This window comes from Cyprinodon tularosa, unplaced genomic scaffold (genome assembly GCF_016077235.1).
Source record: "Cyprinodon tularosa strain WSP-4 unplaced genomic scaffold, ASM1607723v1 ctg196, whole genome shotgun sequence".
In the NCBI taxonomy this organism is placed as follows: domain Eukaryota; kingdom Metazoa; phylum Chordata; class Actinopteri; order Cyprinodontiformes; family Cyprinodontidae; genus Cyprinodon; species Cyprinodon tularosa.
This window is the reverse complement of record NW_024038715.1, coordinates 947,684-967,418: the sequence shown is the minus strand read 5'-3', so window position 1 is coordinate 967,418 and position 19,735 is coordinate 947,684. Positions and strand designations below refer to the sequence as shown.

Below are 19,735 nucleotides of genomic sequence, written 5' to 3'. Positions count from 1 at the left end.
GAGCATTACTGTGCACTGTAAGTTGTAAATGCTGTGTAATTTGGTTATGCAACACGGTCCTGCCAGCTGGTAGGTTCCAGTGAGGCATGAAATGGAGCGTAATTGGCAAGTGTGTGGTCTAAATGCACCAGTGACATGAAGGTGCACAGCATGTAATGAATATATTACCCCATTTATATATACTGTATTTATATATACATATATATATATATATATATATATATATATATATATATATATATATATATATATATATATATATATATATATATATATCTTTTTTAGAGGTGCAAATATTATGAATTATGTGCTAATATGCAGTTTTCAAATGATTTCAGCTTTAAAAGAACATTACTGAAAACATTAAGAAGGCCACCAGTATTAAAAAAAAAAGCAAAAACATCATTGCTTTGGCCAAACCGATTCAAGAACAAATGAGAAATACTAATTGACATTTATCAGTATGGAAAACAGTATGAGAGTGGTGAAACTTCCCAGGATTGGCCAGCCTGCTTAAATTAAAGCATATTTACGACTCTTTCAGGTGTTCAGAAAATAACCCGGATCAACATCTAAAGCACTGGAGGTCTAACTTCCCCCCCAGTGAATATGTGTCTCCATGATTCAGCAAGAAAAAGCAGGACTCAAAAACTCACCAACAAGTCCCCCATCAAATGGTTAAAAAAAAAAAAAAAAAAGGCAACATCAATATGATAATATGAAAGTTGTTGAAGCGTCCTTGTCAAAGTCTGGACAGAAATGTATCTAAAATGCTGGGATACAACCTTAAATGGGCTGTTCTTGCATGAAGACTCCCTCATGTATTAATTCTAGGTGTGATCCAGTATCTGTTGATTAAACTTGAGTGTGATTATTTATGAGCAACTGTATCTCATTTCAGTGTTAATAACGCAAAAGTAGTCTTTGGAATGCAATGTTTTCTATGATATACTTTTGATATATTCACCATTTCACACCATTATTATAGTTGCCTGTTCGATTCAATCTTACTATGTATTAGTGTTGCACCGATACCGATACCAGTATCGGACAGACCCCGATACTGCCCTAAAATGGTGGTATCGGTATCGGCAAGTACCAACAAATAGGGCACCGATACCATTTTGAGAGCCATAAGTTTATTCAACTATTGTCACCCACTCCTGGTAGGCAATAAAAAGTTCTTCTGGATTCACTTTGTATTAGATTTTTTCCTGCTTCACAAAGGTAGGCAGCAGCTTGACAAAGCCATGATGGCAATTATTTTACATTATTATGGTATCGGTATCGGCCGATACTGCACAGCCAGGTATCGGGTATCGGAATCGGGGCCAAAAAATGGCATCGCCGCAACACTACTATGTATATCCTCATAACTAAACTAGATGATGGTTAAATTACTCCTGAAAATCAATCACAGAAAATGTTACCGTAATTAGATTATTAAACCAACTAAAAGTGGTAGTAAAAATGTGTTTTTACTGGAACAGAAAGTTTTAAGATGTAAAAATCAATGTAAGGCACTAGTGATGGATCTAATGCTTCTATTTTCAGAAGCATTAGATGCCTCATACCCTTAGCACAGTTATTTTTTACTTTTTTTTTCCTCCTGCGATCTTGACCTAAAGCTGCTCACAACAAATGGCAATGATTCGCTATACTTCTGCTGGACCTTTTCCTGTTTATATTAAGTTGGATGCATGGTCCTCAACAGTAGGAGGAAAACATGCAATGTCACTGACTCAATTGATTAAAAAATTATTTTGGTATAAAAGTCTTTATTTTAGTAAATTATATCAAGTTTAGGATTCAATTGACATGGTATAATGCATTTTGAATTGGAGGGAATATTAGTATTTGGACTGAACTGGATTTCTGTTTGTCTGGTTTAACTTGTAAAGTATCTTATGGTGACATTGGTTATTCATTGACATGGAACAAATAAACTAAACTGAATATTGATTTGGATGACAAAGTTGTTCTTAAAATCAATTTGGCTAAGAAGACAACTTAAGCGGTTTATTGATTTTAGTTTAGCATCATTCTTCCAGTTACCTGACTTAATTAGTTGTTTACTTTGACATACTTCATCTATCTGCAGATCGTCTATAATTCTGTTTTAAAGTCAATGCAGTTGTTGTAATTCCTGATTTTTTGGCAAAGCTTTCTATTGCAGTGTGGCTGCATCCAAGGTTTTACAGTCAAAGACTGCTCAGTTAAATCTAACTGCAAAATACCTGAAGTTAATTATTGTTGCTGCTGTTCTGTTCAGGTTAATTTGCTCAAATTGAAAACAATCTAATTTTGACACCAGTTGTTACAGGCTAACTGGATCAAAATCTCTCTGATGTATTATTCATGCTTGATTTATTTCCTAATTCACACATTTTTAAGACAAGGCAACAAGGGAATATGCTGTAAAAGAAAAATCTTACAGCCATACATCTTTAATAGACATACTGTTGTCTAACTCAAACAACATGGCCATGAATCTATAGGATAACCTGTGTATCTGTGATGCTCTGCTACTCTCAGCAGCGTTATCTCTGCACACCCTGGCTCCCGGGGTCGATTCTTGTCAGTGAGTCCCACTTAGCTGCACTGATTTACATGGTCATCACAGCAGCTGGCCAACAATGGCCCACCCCGCAGCTGAGGAGTGTGGCTTTACATACATAGATCTGCCGGCACCCTCCCTCCTCTCAGCTTGGTTTATGGTTGCAGAAGCACCCATTAGCCACAGCTCATAAAATCTGCAATGACTGCTCTGTTAAACAGCTTTGAGAAGGCACACAAGTATAAGACAAACCCAGCATTGCGAAAAAACGTTGGATGCAGTTTGTTTGAATGTGTATCAATAAAAAAAAAAAAAGATCCTCAGAAATATTATCATAAAGTTGTTGCTCTATTCTTTTCAATTTATGAGAGTTTTTTTTTATTTGACATAACAAAAACAATAATTATAATAAATCAGAAAAAAGGAATGTCAGGCTAACTAGCTTGTTAAACAGGATGCAGCTGATCTTAAGGTCCAATAAAATCCAGTTTCATATATTTTAATAGCAACATATGTCTATAGGGCCATTTAATTCACCCCATGCTTCTGCTGTCATTGGCTGCAGAGTTTTGGAGAGTTAGAGTTGACCCTTGGTGGAAACTCTCCCAAATGTTTCAAATACCACTCTACATCCTGAACCAAACAGGCTAGGAGTCTGCAATTATAGTGCTGCGTTTGTTCTCCTTGCTGTTAATAGCTTTATCTCAGTCACTTCAGTGAAAGAGTGTGTCACCGTTTCAATTAGGATCGGTGTGGAACGTGTGTGGTTTGCCTGTGTGTGTACGTCCTTGCATTGTTGGTACCTAGATGCGCCATTTAAAAGCTTAGATCTCAGTGAAGTTTTGGCTTTAAGATTTAAAAAGGATAGCTTTTAGTTCGTCTCCAGGAATGTGTGTGTGGCCCTTGGAGTCTGAGTGCTGTTATCAATCTACCTAAAATCCGCCACGATGAAAAGGTCATCTCTCCTCTTTGTGTGTGTTGGTTATGTGCAATGATGTGTCGGTCTCCTTTAGTTCATGTGTGTATGGAAAAGAATAAAGGGAAATGTGGAGCTCTGAGATAAGCAGGTCTACTCTGCAGCCTGCCAGGTACTCCATCCTCACGTCAAACTGGGCACCTCACACTTAGCAGGAATATTTAACATTGTCTGTCATTTAAAAAGACTTTATCAATTTGAAAGTATGGTTTTATTTTGATTTATGTATAACAGTGGAACAATAATGAAAATATACAGGGCAAGAAATTAGCTAAGAGATGAAAAGAAAAATGACACAAGTGAGGATCAAAACACTTTAAGGTGAATTTTTAGTGCGACTCTTTTCTACTACAGCTATTATTTTTGTATTACCCGGTATGTTAGTTTTACTTTTTTAAATTCTCATCACAGACTCTTCTATTTTGTAGTAACTTGTACTTTAAGTGTATTCTTTCAATTTTGACGAATACATATATAAACCTGTTTTTTAAGGTTAAATAAAGCACAGTTATAACCTGGCATATTTTCTTATATCCCTTTTCCAATGCACTGGATTTGGATGCCTTTATAGAATAAGTTTATTTCCAATACTTGAATAGTTATCACCTAGTATTATTTTCCCTTTTCATCTTTCTGATTGTTTACATTGCATTTGTTTCATAATAAAAATGCATCGAATGTGACTATGTTGTAGTTGTGCACTGAATTTAATGACACAGTTGTAGGTGTTTATTCATATCTTTAAAGTGTCAAATCAGAAAGTCCAAAATTAATCAAATTTCATTCAGATTTTATTTAAAGGAATCTTTTCCTTAAAAAAAAAAAAAAAAAAAAAAGTCTCCTCTGACTGGGTGTTAAAGCTTAGAGTGAATGTAAGGAGGCCAAAGATTGAAAACTCATTACAGAATGTTTAATATACCAATATATACCAATGAAGAAGTTTTATTTATTGAAAAAGGCTTAGATAATTTTTAGCATGCCATCAGTGAATAATTTTATTATATTTTATAAGATTCGAGACTTATTTATTATCAGAAAAAAAATAACTTTTTGGGTGAACATATGTTTTTCTATTTTAAAATATCTCGTTAAAATATCTCATTGATACTGGTGTTCACTAGAGAGAACTATGGTGATAGATTTACATTTATATCTGCCAGGGTTTATCGTTATCCTTATTATATGGAACCATTGGAGGTGGAGCAATAAGACACCAAACACTAACGATTTATTTTCTTCTCAATTAACCACCTGGGATGTTATACACCAAGTGATGAATTTAGGTTTACATTCCCTGTAGTGTTTTTTTTTATGTAAATCCACATGTAGATACAGCACTTTGGCTGCTATTTATTGCAGAATGCAAAAAAACCCAAAGCCACTGTTGCACCTGCTGCTCCACTTTATTTATCTCTTTACTTTTCCTTTCATCTTTGGCCCTCCACTTTCACAACCCTTTTTGTTCATATCCCTTTTTAAAGACTGTTCCTGTTGTTATCTATTCTCTTCCTCCTTTACTTCCATGGCAAGCTCCCTCCATTTTCTGTCATTAACTCTCCCCTGAGACACCCTCATTTGATACTTCGCACCTGGTGTCCTCCTTTTGTGCGTTCCTTTCATATACCTCCTGAGGAGTACGAAGGAGCAAATCAGAAAGACTGAAGAGCTGACATGAATTCCTAAGGCCAAAGTGTCTGATTGAATCAGGATGGGCAGCTAGTCTGTGAGTATGGGGGTAGGATGGATTCCTGATGGCTTTGTGTGCACATGTGTCTGGATCAGTGAGGTTTTTTATTCGTAAAAAAGAAATGTTGTATGTTGCATCAGCAGAAAGAAAGCAGATAAAACTCCTCAGGGAGTTTTTATTCTCTAATATCTGCTTCCACATTGTTTTTTTTTTACTTTTTAATCAAAGAAGTAATTTCTCCAACAAAATGTAGACAACGTAAATATTTCCATTTGATTTATTAAAATTAAACCTTGTTTTTTTTTTTTTTGTTGAAATTATATTTGAATGAACCAAGAAGTTATTTTTCCTCGTTTTCAGAGGTCCTTCCGTTCCTTCAGCAACGATGACCGCCACGTCATGGCGAAACACTCCACCATCTATCCCTCCTCGCAAGAGCTGGAAGCGGTTCAGACGCTGGTGTCCACCGTCGAGTGCGCGCTCAAACAAGTCGCCGATTGGCTGGATCAGAGCAGCAGCGATGCCCCCAACAACAGCTTCGACAGCCAACCAGCAGAAAGCACTGAGGAGGAGGATCCAGCAGAGGAGCCCAGGGAAGAAGCAGAGGAATCCACAGAGGGAAGCAGGTAAACAGATAATGAACTGGGATTTATCATAAGTTTCTAACCACAAATTACATGTTTGATCTTGTTAATGCTAGTAAAGCTAAGAAAGATGCTGACTAAAAAGAAATAACATAGAGGATCAAAGTGTGGGGGGTAGAGGTGGCAGTAGTCCGCACCAAGAAATGTGCTGCCAACTTAAAACATGTTTCTGTATCTATCCCCATGGTACATCAAGCTGGCGTTAAAAGATGGTAGAGGCAGCATCATGTAGTGAGGATAAATTATTAAACATGAGACAGACATGGAAGAATACCCTCTGCTTTTTTATGCTTTCTTTGCAGTAGTCATCTGTTTTCTGTTGTAAATATAGAAACATCCTTAAAAGCTTCCTGGTAAACAGCTTTCTCGTTCTCCACAGCATCTGAGGTGATGTTAAGGCAGGGGTGGGCAATTGCAGTTCCTGTGAGCTGGTATCCTCCAGCATTTAGAGCAAACACATCTGAATCAAATGGTAGAGTTACCTCCTTAGTATTCAGTCAGTTCATCCAGAGTCTTCTTGATCATGTAATTATTCGATGAATGTGTGTTGAACCAAAGGCACATCTAAAGATTGCAGGATAAAAGCCCCTCAGGAACAGGAATTGCCCACCCCTGAGTTAAGGGCAGCATATTGAGGCGCTTGCCCAGGGCACCATTAATTTTCGAAGCACCACTGCCGCAAAGATGCAGCCAAAGCTAAAGCAGAATGGTTCAATAGCACATGCATGGAATAGAACAGACAATTCTGGTTCCAATTAGATCTGCGCCAGAACAGGAAAACTAATATTCTCAGTTTGAGCTTCTCTGCAAAGATCAATATAGAAAAATTTCCCTCCCCAGATCACCCCATTTTGGGATGCCAGTATAACAAAACCCCTGACATTCTTTCATGTACTTTGATTTTGGTGCACCGGCTGTAATATTATCAGTGACCCACATATGGCCCAGCCAGTCACAAACCTTTCTGAAGAGCTCCTGGGCTTAAAGTGTTTCTGCAGAGGGGAAATAACTCCACAGCTTGGCACTATCTGATCAGAAAGTCTTCATGGTTGAAAAGCTTCATGTATCTCTTTATAGACGGTTCACTACTTCTCATTAAAGAGCTGGATTGCTCTGTCTGATCTTATTTTGTCATATTAACTGCAACGTGTATTTCAATTATTTAATCATGCTGCCTGTAAGCCGATTATTTTGTTAAGTAAACAAGGTTTGAAAGACGTTTTGAAAGGAGTCGTTTGATGAATGTTTTTATCAGATTTAAAAACCAAAAGTATAATTGGAACATTTTCTGTAGAATGTAGATTATAAAATGCTTGTTTTTAGCACCTAAAGCTAAGCAGTGATCTCATTAGATAAAGGTGGTTTAACGTGTTTTTAACCATAGATAATGTTTTGTTCCAACTTGCATAAGATGACCTTTTTAATGTTTATTTGTGAAGTAGAGAGTCTGGCGGTTGTGGCATGCTCTGCGGAGTGATGAGGGTCGGTCTGGTGGCTAAAGGACTCCTGATCAAAGGCGACATGGACCTGGAGCTGGTGCTGATGTGCAGAGACAAACCCACACAGACACTGCTGGACACTGTCTGTCACAATTTACCCACACAGATCCAGGTTAGAGACCCACACACACTATTGCTAACTTTATTTGGCATTTCTGACTTGTTCTTTCACACACACCATGTATTTAAATATTTTACATTTTTGTATTGATAAGATGATTATTATTATTTTTTATAAAAATTTAACAAGAGGGAATATGCAAGTTAAAAAGGCTTCCACAATTTTTTTGTGCTTTGGTTTCTGTTTACCATCATTTACTCTGCTGCCATCAGGAAGGTCCTGTGGGTGACAGCGTGTGCTTAAGTAGGCACGATGCTGCAGTGCCGTCGACTGTGAAGTTGAGAGGTGTCATGTCCATGTGTCACATTTCCTCATTAACAAGTCATGGCTCTGAAGTGAGGCTCCTAACAATTATCCAGAGATTAACTCACACAGGGAAAACAACAAACAAGCACAACCAACCAACCTGTTATCTCTTTCAAATGTTTTCTCTATTTTTCATATCTTTAAGAGTTTTTTTTGTCTTAAATAGTTCAATGGGAAAGCCAGTGTCATCACCTATTTTTCTGTTTTCTTTTTAGGTAAAAAAGTGGTCGTCCTAATTAACAGTATTAAAAGACACCTTCTCACTTCAGAAAAACTCTCCAGCAGCTATTCAGCTTTGTCTTTGTATGTCAGGTTAAAAAATGTTATCTTAAGAAACTTATGAGACTGGAGGATGTGCTTTTAATCTTACACAGAACCTCCAACATAGAGCAAGTCTAGACTCTAGAAACTTTAAAGTATATCAGCAGAGTACGCTCAGTTTAAATTTGTTGCTTTTAAATGTCAGGAAAAGAATATTTTCAATTATTACAAATTTTCCAAAATGTTGCACGATTCTTTAATATAAAAACGAAAAACAAACTAAAGTGGTAAGGCAGGTTGGACCTGTCATTTGCATGACAGTTAAATTCTCAAAACTGCACCATCTGCTTTTTTTCCTTTATTACATCACCAAATGTACACTTAGAAACTTTAATTACATCTAATACAGATTATTCTAAGGCATCTTATAACAAACACGGTGCTAGAATTGACTGCAAGTTCTCACTACTCACATTAGTCGTATTCAATCAGAATGGTGCTATTAAAATAAAATCAATTAGAGAGCTGATCAAATCACAGACATGTTTTTTTAAGCCTTTCTATTTGTTTACTATGGTAATTTTCTGCTTGCAGTTCCTGAAACTCTTTAATTTAAGATTAAGATATGTTAGATTAGACCTAATGGGATTTACAACAATGTGGGCTCAATGAAAAGTATGTTTAATAGCTGCTTTACGAATTTTCTAATTTCAAATGTGCGCAGTCAGACAAATATACCTAATAAGAATGGATATTTTAACTTGTTTATTGATCTAATAGGTTTGTTCTTGTATTTGTTAAACATCCCTGATTGCTTAATTTCTACCTGTGATTTGTAGGAAATGTTATTTTTGTTTCAGATCGTATCTGCCAAGAAAAAAGTTGTTGCAATGGGTTGAGGTCCCCATTGAGCTCCTGTTTTTATTCTTTTACTTTTCTACCAAAATAAAAACAAAAACTAAATGCATAAATACAGTTGAACTCACTACATGTTGCAAAGAGCTTAGAGTAAATCTTTAAATAAGTTACAGAGCAAAGATGCTGAAAACAAATAAACTGATATCACTAAGCTACTGCAAACGAGTCTGTGGACGAAATTAACACAAAGTCAGACTATAAAGGGTTCAGAAAAGGCTAAAAGTTCAGATTCATTAGGAAGATCAAGACTTTAAAGGTATATTGGAGGACGTTCTTTTTCCAGGTGGATCATCAAAATAAGTGACCTTCCTAATTGTCAACCCTTCTGGTGATATGTTTACGTAAGGCCGTCCTACATGCTCGTCCCCATTTTCACTTACCTATGGTGAAATTGACATAGTTGAAAAATTGCAAATCTTTTTTGGAAACTAAGCTTGTATGAGCGATGCAAACAGCAACTTTTAAACAGAGCCTGCACGAGGAGAAATCGGCTTGTGCATGCTCTCGCCCGAGTTTAATAGGCGTTCCCTCTCTTTTTTAAGTGGAGAGACTTGGAGAGAGAGAAATTAGCAAAAATCCTCCACTATACCTTTAAGGTAAAGATGAAGTTAGTTTTTTTTTTATTCCTCAGTTGATCAATTTCTTGCTAATATTATATATGGCTGCATAATGAACTATAACAAAAAAAAAAAAAACTTGATAAAAACTCAGAAACAAATAGCAGAAAGACTCTATAATATTTTTCCCTTAGTATACCTTTTTATACATGGAAAACATAAAACCTCTTTTTTATTTTTTAGGTGGGAGGAGGAAGCGTGGTAAAAAGGCTTAAAACCTTTGCACAGTAATATAAATTCCAAACCATTGCTGCTTAGGTAACATTTGCAAAGAAAAGGGGTGTGTTTTCAAGTAGATAACATTTAGTATCTCATGTTTAAGACTTCCCCTGACTAACAGGTCTGTTTACAAATAAATCCTGCCTTCTATTAAGTCCACTATTATATCTTGAGTGTATGAAAAATGCCTTTTTCCCCCTCTAACCGTGAGGTAGCACGTAGCAAAGTCTCATATCTGAGATTTTGATTTTGTCTCAGAGCCAAATAGCCCCATGTGAGTCATTGCTCACTTTGACAGAGGCTGTAACACGTGTTTTACTCAAAGAAAGATTTACCTTGAAAACTGGATGTTTGTTTTAACCTGGTGATTTCAGCAGAACCATAATTACTTTATCATGGATGTTTTTGATGATGAATCTTGCCCCCTGATGTTTGAAGTACTGTACTGTACTAATAAGACTCTACGCTACAACCACTTGTTTCAGCCTATTTTACTGAGATTTTTATGTAACAGATCAGTGGTGGAGGAAAGTCAGTCAAGGGCTGTTGGCCCAATTTCAGAACTGTCACTGGTTTTATACACCTGGTTTAGTACCAGGCCTCTGCAAAACCTGATGACATATGAGGACGTTATTCATCTGTTTGAATCAGCTGAGCTGGATCATTGAAACCTTTAAGAAACACACAGAACATTAACCCTGGTTAACTACTTTTGAACATACCTACATGTATGATAGAACCAACACATATATAACGGTGTGATGGAAGGAACATGATATGTGGTTTACCTTTTAATAAGATGTATTAGAGCCATTTTTTTTCAAAGTCTGGTGATCAGTAAACTGAATTCACATTTTTTTTTAATATCCATTAAAAAACTTCCACTCCTGAATACAGCACACTGGGGTGGTAGCATCATGGGGTGCTTTAAGGAAGCTTGTAGTTTCATATATGGGCAATAAAAAAATAAAAAAACAGATTTATCCACCGGGAGGGTAGGTGTTTATCTTTCCCGTTGGACGCAGCATCAGGAAGATTTAGCTTTCTAAAAATCATTTTGTTCAGCTGTAACTAATCCCGCGACCTTGGTCCTCAACCACTTTGCCTGTGTCTATTAACCCACCGCAGAAGCTGACAGAGGAGAAATATGAGGTCACAAGCTCTTTGCCCGAGGCAGCTATCTTGGTACAAACTACGACAGATCCAAAGCTTAAGCTGAAGATCACCCTTACCTCACCAGCCATGAGGGAAGATGAAGATCTAGAGGAGGAGGAGGAGGTGGAGGAGGAGGAGGAAGAAGAGGCGCTGGAGAACGGGGAGCATGCAGAAGAGGTAGCGGAACAAGCAGAGGAAGAAACTGTAGAAGAGGAGCCGGGGCAGGAAAATGGTGAAGGTACGAAACCCTGAATTTAAAAGGTATCCATTTTTTATTATTTGCTTAGTCTGTCCAACCAAACTCACACAAATCACAGAGTTGTTGTTTTTTTGTGCCAAATGTGCTTGTTGTAAAACATAACGTTTTTTGTTCTAAATCAGCTTTGAACTTATTAACTGGTGAGGGTACAAGACAAGATGGGAACAGGCAGGGGTGGGTAGAATACCTAAAACTGCAAGAACCAAAAGTACCCAAAGGGGTCATTATTTAAAGCAAATTTAAATTATTTATTAATTGCCTAAAAAAAATTATTGTAGTTTGGATAAATTTACGCATAAGAGAAACAGAATTTCTATTGATAATGTAAACAAAATCAGTTCAACCTCAAAGGGATCATTTTATATGAAAGATCAATGATTTTCTTGAATATTTTGATCACCTTTAAATGTAATATCTCACTAATGAAAGACGTAAACAACAAAATTAAAGATTTCAATACCTGCCGTGCTCAGATATGCCATATAGAGATAACCCTTTAAATTCAGCGGTGTTATGAAAACCCTATTGTAACCAAAGATGTCTAACGATTCCACAAATTACTAACTTTTCAAAAACAGAAAGGAGAGAGATCAGTGATTTGTTGTAGATTTTCAATTTGCAGCTTGGTAAAGCTGAGACAACCTAACACTGATTTGAACTTTAAGAACTATAATGAATAGTAGTAAACTTTTCTTTTCTCAATGTCCTGCTTTGAGAAGTCAGAGCATTTTTTTAGGAAGATGACCTGTTATTCATCTGTCAGATTTGATGTTTATATTTAGCAAAATTAGCATAGTGAGCATTGGTACCCGTACTGTAGATATTAGTCTCTCTGCGTAGTAAGCAGACAATTTAGATCCTGACCTGAACACAGGTTTACAAAGAGTCGACATTTTGAAATCCATCAAGTTCTTTCAGAGACGGGGTCCAGAACTAAAATAATAAAACATAGAGACTCTACTGCAAAACGCTTAGCCTCTCTGGTATCCCGTAAACTTGGCTTTAACTTGATGTGATTCAAGTTTGTCCCACTTTCTGTAGGAATCAGACATTAGGATCGCACATCCAGTCTCCAGCTGATTATCTCTGACTTTGAGATGAAATATGTTCATTGAGAACAGGGATCAGCATCAAGTTATTATGTGTTGATGGCAAAGCAAGTAGTGTTGGTTATAAATGTATTCCTAAATCCCTGCAGAAGCCAATGCTAACTTATGGGTTTCATACAAATCTAACTTTATATAATACATTTGCAGAATAACTACTGAAACGGTTAACAGATTATATGTAAAACAGGGAGAAATTGCATTGTAATAGCAGGTGCATAAAATGTTAAAACGACTAGTCTAAGCCATTGCAAAAGACACTTTTTTGATCAATAAAAACATTATCCTTAAAATTCATTTGCATCATTTTAACTCCTTTTCCCATTTTCTTCTTAAAGTGGCAGATCAGTACGTCCTCAGACACAATTCATCTTTATTTTCTGAAAACTCTAGATTTTGTACATCACTGTTAGAAGCAACTCCAAATGTCATCTGTCAAGTGAAAAATATACTAAAGATAACCTCAATGCTGCTTTTTGTCAGTGTAGTATTGGCTCAATTTCTCATGTTCTGACCGCCTCAGACTGTCCTGCAGTGTGGTCGGATTTTAAAGCAAAAATACAAGTATTGGAATAAAAAAGAAAACCAGCAGTGGAGTAAAAGACAAGCTTTGTGTCACAATGATCCCTCACTGCTGATGTAGCTGTCAGAAACCAACTCCTGAGAGAGATGCAGCGACCTTCTGAAAAAAATAGAATAAACAGCCGAGCACAATGAATTAGAACAAGACTTCAGTAGATTTGGAAATGATTTAAAATCATCAGTTCCTTATCTTTCCTTTTTTTTTTTTGGATTGGTGCTACAAGCTGTTTTTATGCTAGTGGAGACTGGTTATAATTAGTCGTGGGTAGCAGGGGAAAGCAAGGCCAGCAGGCCGGTGAAATCAATAACCGAGACGCAGCAGCAGCAGGCTGCCCATCCATCGTGTGGCTCCTGTCCAACGAGACACTCGGCTCTCACAGAGGGATGAGAGATAGCACGAAGGTTAGCTGTACATCATTCCACAGGCCTCAGCAAGATGGAGAGAAGAGCTCAGGTTTCCCCCCCACACACACACACCAACACAAACACACAGGGCCGTACTTTGCAGCTGATAAATAAACATGCCCGTCTTACTGGATCTAATCTCTCAGATTTATTATCAGCATATTTCAAATATGTCAAGCTTTAATATTTATCCCATTACAAAGATGTGTTAGTGTTAAAAGAGCTTAAAAAAATTTAAAGTTTGGTGATAATAAGCACATGAATCATATGAACTATTAAAACAAATGGGCTGTGTTATTTTTAGGCTGTTATTTGTAAACCATATTCTTGTTTAAGGTCAAATAAAACAATATATGTCAAGCTGACATTCAAATATATAATTTTTTGCTATTTCAGTTTTGGAATTTGAAAAAGGGAAATTCATTGTACAGAGATTGTGTTAACATTGACAATGGTAGCAACTGACTAATTTTATTCATTCATTCAGACTCTTCACAAGAGGCCACCTAATATTGTAGGTGAAGAAATGGGCTCTTCAGAGAGCTTTTACAAAGTAAATTGGTGGAAAGTTAATGGAAGGGAAAAAGTTAAGTGTTTTAGAAAGGTGTGCAAAAGCTACAAAGACAACTCCAACCTTCAGATGACTTTAAAACAAAAGCCCTTTAGACAGATTTTATAATCTGGAAAAGAAAAGAAAAAGAAATGCAACCAGTTTATTAAACAATTAGAAATCCAATTTTAGTGTTTTATAATTGGACATTTTACATTTAATTATGAGAGGAACTTAAATGGATAAAAGCATTACTAAATACTGCACAGCATATTTTTTTTCAAATCAAATTTGAAATGGAGATTTAAAAATGAAGTTTCTTAAATACCTTTCCCTATCAAACATTTAAAAAATATATTCCTTTTTCTATTTACATTTTCTTTTTGACCTTCCATTTTTCAAATCCTTTTTGTAATTGCATTTGCTTTTTACGCTATCCTTTCTATTTATCTTTTCTGTGGCCCTTCTGGTCCTAAACACAATAAAAACCAGGTTAAACCAATCCCTGTTGGTCTTTGGGTGTAACCAGCTTTCTCGTTGGTAAGACTGCCACACATGGGTCACAACATGACGGCCATCGTCATTTGAAAATGCAAAAGTGAAGAAAAAATGGAATTGGAAAAATTGCTTTTTAAATGTTTAAAATCAGAATTATAATTGTGTTTTTAAAATATCTGTTGAGATAAAAGATTTGAAAATATATTTTAAAACTGCCATATTTAGTAATTAATTAATTAATACAACATACAGTGCCTCTTAAACAATTTCTTTTAAAATGAAAAATACTTTTTTAATTGGATTTTTAACTTTGTGATTTAAACATTAAATTAGAAATGATTATATTACTTTTTCAGAAACTTCTGGTCCAGAAGAACAGTGCAGATTTCTTGTTGCTTGAAGTCAAGTGGGATGTTTCCACAGTTGGTGCAACAATCTACCAAGGCATTTTAGACTAATTCATGTTCTCCTCTGCCGATAATTTAGTGAAGATGCTGATTTGTGCTGAATTTTTCTAATAGAACTTGGCACCTGTAAACCAAAGTACAGTACCCATACCTGGTTTATTGGCCGTTATATTGCCGTGCTTAATTGGCCAGCAAATTGGCCTAATCCAAATCTCACAGAGAAGCTATGAAGTGTTGTCAAGTCAAAGATAAGAGCGCAAGATCGAATCCCGCAGGCGACCTAAAGGCCATAGGCTGATCCCCTCCACGCCATGCCACAGTAATGCTATAATTCATGTAGAGAGCCTCAAGCATTTATGTTCAAAAACTGTACAGTACATTGATAACATTTAAAATAGGCAGGGATGCATGTTTTAAAACTGTTTTATCAGTTTTTTTATTAGTTTTAGTCCATAAGCATTTAAATGAACTTGTATAATCACTTCTCTAGACAATTCTCTCCCAGTGTTTTATCATTTAATTTCACTTTTTCCTCTTTAATGACATTACTGGAATACGTTCACTTTTCAAACATAATTAAATTTATTGAGATGCATCTTTTTATACTAGTGGCATTTATGATTATTTGTTTGAAAATAACTTCTGTATGCATATTTACATCAAGCTTATTTGGTGCAGTCTTGGACATCTGTTGTTCTGCATGGTGACGGAGGCAGGTGGGACAGGAAATGAGCTAATACGCGACAGGGAAGAGAAGTTTTTTTTTTTTTTTATAAGACTGAGAGACACAAGAGCTCAGAAACACTGTGGGTGATGATGATGATAAAAGAGGCAGCAGCCAACAGAGAGTTTGTAAGAATTGTGGGAGGACAAGCTTCAGCAAAAAGATTACAATGATCCACTAGCAGCAGTGGAAGAGTCCCAAATGCAGCTGGGACCAATCTGACAGACCTTTAGGATACACTGACTGCTTTAAATAGAGAAGGAACTAAACTGTATTTCAAGGAAAGTGTCAAATAAATGTTCTTATGCTGCTTTCATTAGATTTATTTGAATTTTACAGTCTGTAGAGTAGAAAAACATTCTCCCAGGGATGGGAAATATTCAACACAAACGCCTCTTAGATGAAAGGTTACATCACAGTAGAACATCCATGAAACTTCAGTCGCTCATACAACGCTGCGTTTGATTCAGACTGCCTTGACCAATGCCATGCATTATTACACAAGATGCAACACGTCAAAGATTGCAGAACCTGGAGCAGCTGGTTGTGTAAGGCAGTATGAATCTAACACACCCATATAAAAGTATTACTCTAAGGGACAACGCTTGTTTCCAACCAGCCATATTACTCTGACTCAACCCTGCCTTGATCCCTCCTGTGTTGTGCCTGTCTCAGATCAGTTCAAAACAACCTTAGAGTTTGTTTTTTTTCTTTTTCATTTTATTTCAGTCCTACTTTAGGAGCACTTGATTTTGTCTTTGCCTGGAGTAGCTGCAAAATCAAATGCACCTTAAGTAATAAAAAGATACATGCACACAAAAGCTCTTATTTTGACTCCTGCCTGATAAAGACTGGATCAAAATTTTCTGTAAATACTTAAAGGAGAGATTGATTCACCTTGCTGGGCACACTGAAATAACCAAGCCTCTTACAAGGTAAATCAACATTCCTTGGGTATTTGTTTGGTGTATGTCTGTAGGGAGCTCTCTGTTCTGCAAAGTTGCTTCTTTGTTCTATGAAAATGTGTGCTCTCCAATACATTGATTTCTTAATAACATTGTATATAAACTAATCAACATTTTATGTTCAAATTGCTAAACTGAACAAGACAGAACACATTCTTCAAACTGATTACAAAAATACCTTTAAAGGGATAGTTCTGGATCATTTTGTATGAAAAGGATCTAAGTCGTTAATAATCTTACCTGGCCTAATGAAGATACTATGTAAGGTATGTTCTGGGTAGTAAGTCTGAAGCTGACTGTTAATCCGAGTAGAGCTCAGACTAAAGGAAACTTCTGCAGTCTTTAAAATATAATAGAAAATCCCTTTATTGTCCCACAATGGGGAAAATGTGGTGTTACAGCAGCAAAAGATTATAGCAAAAATTCCTAATTTTAGAAACGTCATGGTTTTTAATGTGATGACAGCTTTTACTTTCGCTGTTGTTTACAGAGAAGCTATTTCACCAACTTGTTTGTAGCAAATTCCGGGATTAAGGCATAAAAAACCTGATACTGTTCATTTAGTATTACACAGTTTTGCTTACATCTTTTTGTATGCGCAATTTGGAGGCATGTTGCTTGACAACTGTGTTGAAACGGTTTGCAAAATGAATTATTCTTGGTATCGTTTATCTATCAATTAGAGATCAAGTATAGATTCACAGTGTGCTTGGGCTATACAGTATATGGGTACTTTACACTGCAAAAACGATCTAGAAATAAGTAAAAAATTCTTAAATTAAGTGTATGCACCTTTAATTTGAGTAGGTAAATGAGATAGTTTGCCAATGGAATGAGTAATTTTATTCTTAAAATAAGATAATTAGATAATATGCACTTAAAATAAGACAATGCAACTTTTCTTATTTTAAGTGTCTTGTTCAATTGGCAAAATGTCTCTTTTACCTCCTCAATTCAAGAACAAATGCACTTATTTTAAGAGAAAATTTCTTATCTAGATTTAGATTTTTTTGCAGTGTACCTTTTCCATATTACGTAATCAAACTTTTTTTTTTCATGCTTCAGCACGTAAGTATGCCCTGGTTTTATACCTCGGAAAACTGAAAATTTTTCAAAATCCTTCGATATTCTTTAATTCGAACCCTTCATACTTTTATTTGCTTTATAAACAATCTCAGGCTTCTCCTCAAATAACTTTACGCTAAAGATTTGCTTTTTAAAAAGGCCAAGCTCAGACGATCCATTTGCTTCAGCCCCCAGAACAATCCTATCTGGATTCACACTAAAAGATTATAATTAACTACTGCAGGTAAGATTTTTACCGATTATAGCCTCACTTCAAAAATCCAGAGCTTATCCCTTTAAGATCTTTCACTAAGATTCAAGAACTGTACAGAGGGAGCACTTTTTACAAGGAGAGTCCAACTTTATGGCATGAAAAGCACCTTGTATGTACTAAAAATGTCCATGCACGTGTGTGTGTATGAACTTTCATGCACTCTTTGGAGCACGCCTGGGTACATTCACACACATGCAGCCTTCAAACACACACACTCAGCCATGATGTGTGTGTGTGTTTTACGTTCTCTATATCGGGTTGTTGTTTTGTGGCAGTGTTGGGTGCTGCTGCGCACACAGTGGAGGCTGAGGAGGAGGGGGAGGTGCTGGATAGACACAGATGTCTGTTGGCCCTGGCAGCGCTGCGACACGCCAAATGGTTTCAGGTCGGCACCCACTCACTTCCTGTCTTCGTGCCCGATGCTTATTGTAGCCTGACGATTTATTCAGGGAGGATTTACTTACTGGCTGCACAGTTTTCTGCATTTATTACTATTACTCTGTTTAATGGAGGGAGAAATGTACAAGTTTAACATCAATTTACATAATAGTTTAAACTATTGAGAAAATATTTTCATTGAAGTTTAAATACAATCTTTATTTCATTTTTACTTGTTTTTCCTTGTCAGATACTTCCAGCCAATGATTAGTTGAAAACGTTGATTGTGATAAAATATCGTAAGGCTACAAAAGCAATACTTTATACTTGTGTTTGTTTCTTTTTGGCTATTGTGTGAATCTCCCTGATTTGTGCAGTATGTCAGAGCTTCCTTTTATATTTTTCTCCCATACCGTTCCCCATCTCTTCTAACCAAACTGACCATAAAAAGCAAAAGCAGTCATAATAACAGGGATCAAAGCATCATAAAAGTTTATACTGTTAGTAGACTGAGTTAATGCAGAATATTGCAAATAGAATGCCTATGCAAAGTTTTTACTGTTAATATTTCAGGCTGTTTTTGTATATCTTCAAAATGACCTCTACCCTCATGTTCAATTGGTTCCCTTTTTCCCCTCTAATTTAATGTATTTTTTCCCTCATCTTACCCTACTCCACTTTTCCCTCTTCATCCTACAAATTCTCAGGCTCGAGTGAACGGACTTAAGTCCTGTGTTATCGTTCTCAGGATACTAAGAGACATGTGCAATAGACACCCCATGTGGGAACCTCTCAAAGGATGGGTGAGTCTTTTCACTTCTTATCTGGCAGGGTTAATTTCATGAAATGAAAACAGTGTTTCACTTTGTTGAACAGTTGGTTCTTTTTTTTATTTTGCCGAAATGTGGAGCAGTGTTAATTTAGTCACAGTCTTAACTATAATGGAAAGTGGTTTCAGTCATAGCATAGTTAGCTGTAGTAATTTAGTTTCAGTCGACTAAATCCCATCCAAGTGACGTCCTCAACAAAGCGGATTGATCAGAAAATGAATGAAAATGACATCCTCATCTTAAGCAGTGATGAGTGGCACCGCTAATTCTACCATCTTCACTCTTTTAAGATCACGTTTCTGTTCAGTTCAGTTAATTTTCCAAATAATCCCAGCAAAAAGAGTTTAATATGATTTGATTTTATACCCATTTGATAGGTTTGTATGGTGTTCATGCACTGACTGATCCTTGATATTATATTTTTCTGTCATAAGACGAATATAAATTTGTAGAAATGTATTGGTTATAACGATAGGTGTAACTTTAATGCCATAAACATGAATCATTTTTAAACATTTCCTTTATTTTTGATATTGTATTAAAGTAGGCCAGAAAAACACTCAAGTTTTGGGGAGTTTTATAGGTTCTGTTTATAATTAAAGTTTCATTAAAAGCCATTAGCTCATTGATTCTTTTAAAGGATTGAAAATACTTCATGAAATGGCACTCAAACAGTGAAATTTTTGCTATAATTCACAACTCTAGCAAAGATAATATAACATTATAGTTGTA

At 36.1% G+C, this 19,735-nt stretch overlaps 1 protein-coding gene across 6 annotated transcripts in view; it reads left to right on the top strand.

The window, feature by feature from the left end:
• Positions 1 to 19,735, top strand: part of LOC119782608 (spermatid perinuclear RNA binding protein) — a 113,730-nt gene that overhangs the window by 73,181 nt on the left and 20,814 nt on the right. For 5 of the 6 annotated variants that reach the window (XM_038283627.1, XM_038283629.1, XM_038283626.1 and 2 more), the window contains exons 4-8: positions 5,581 to 5,846; positions 7,304 to 7,475; positions 10,934 to 11,198; positions 18,071 to 18,180; positions 18,881 to 18,976. In XM_038283627.1, the coding sequence (XP_038139555.1) occupies positions 5,581 to 5,846; positions 7,304 to 7,475; positions 10,934 to 11,198; positions 18,071 to 18,180; positions 18,881 to 18,976 (909 nt within the window). The remainder of the gene's footprint in view (positions 1 to 5,580; positions 5,847 to 7,303; positions 7,476 to 10,933; positions 11,199 to 18,070; positions 18,181 to 18,880; positions 18,977 to 19,735) is intronic. The other variant, XM_038283630.1, reaches the window with a different exon arrangement.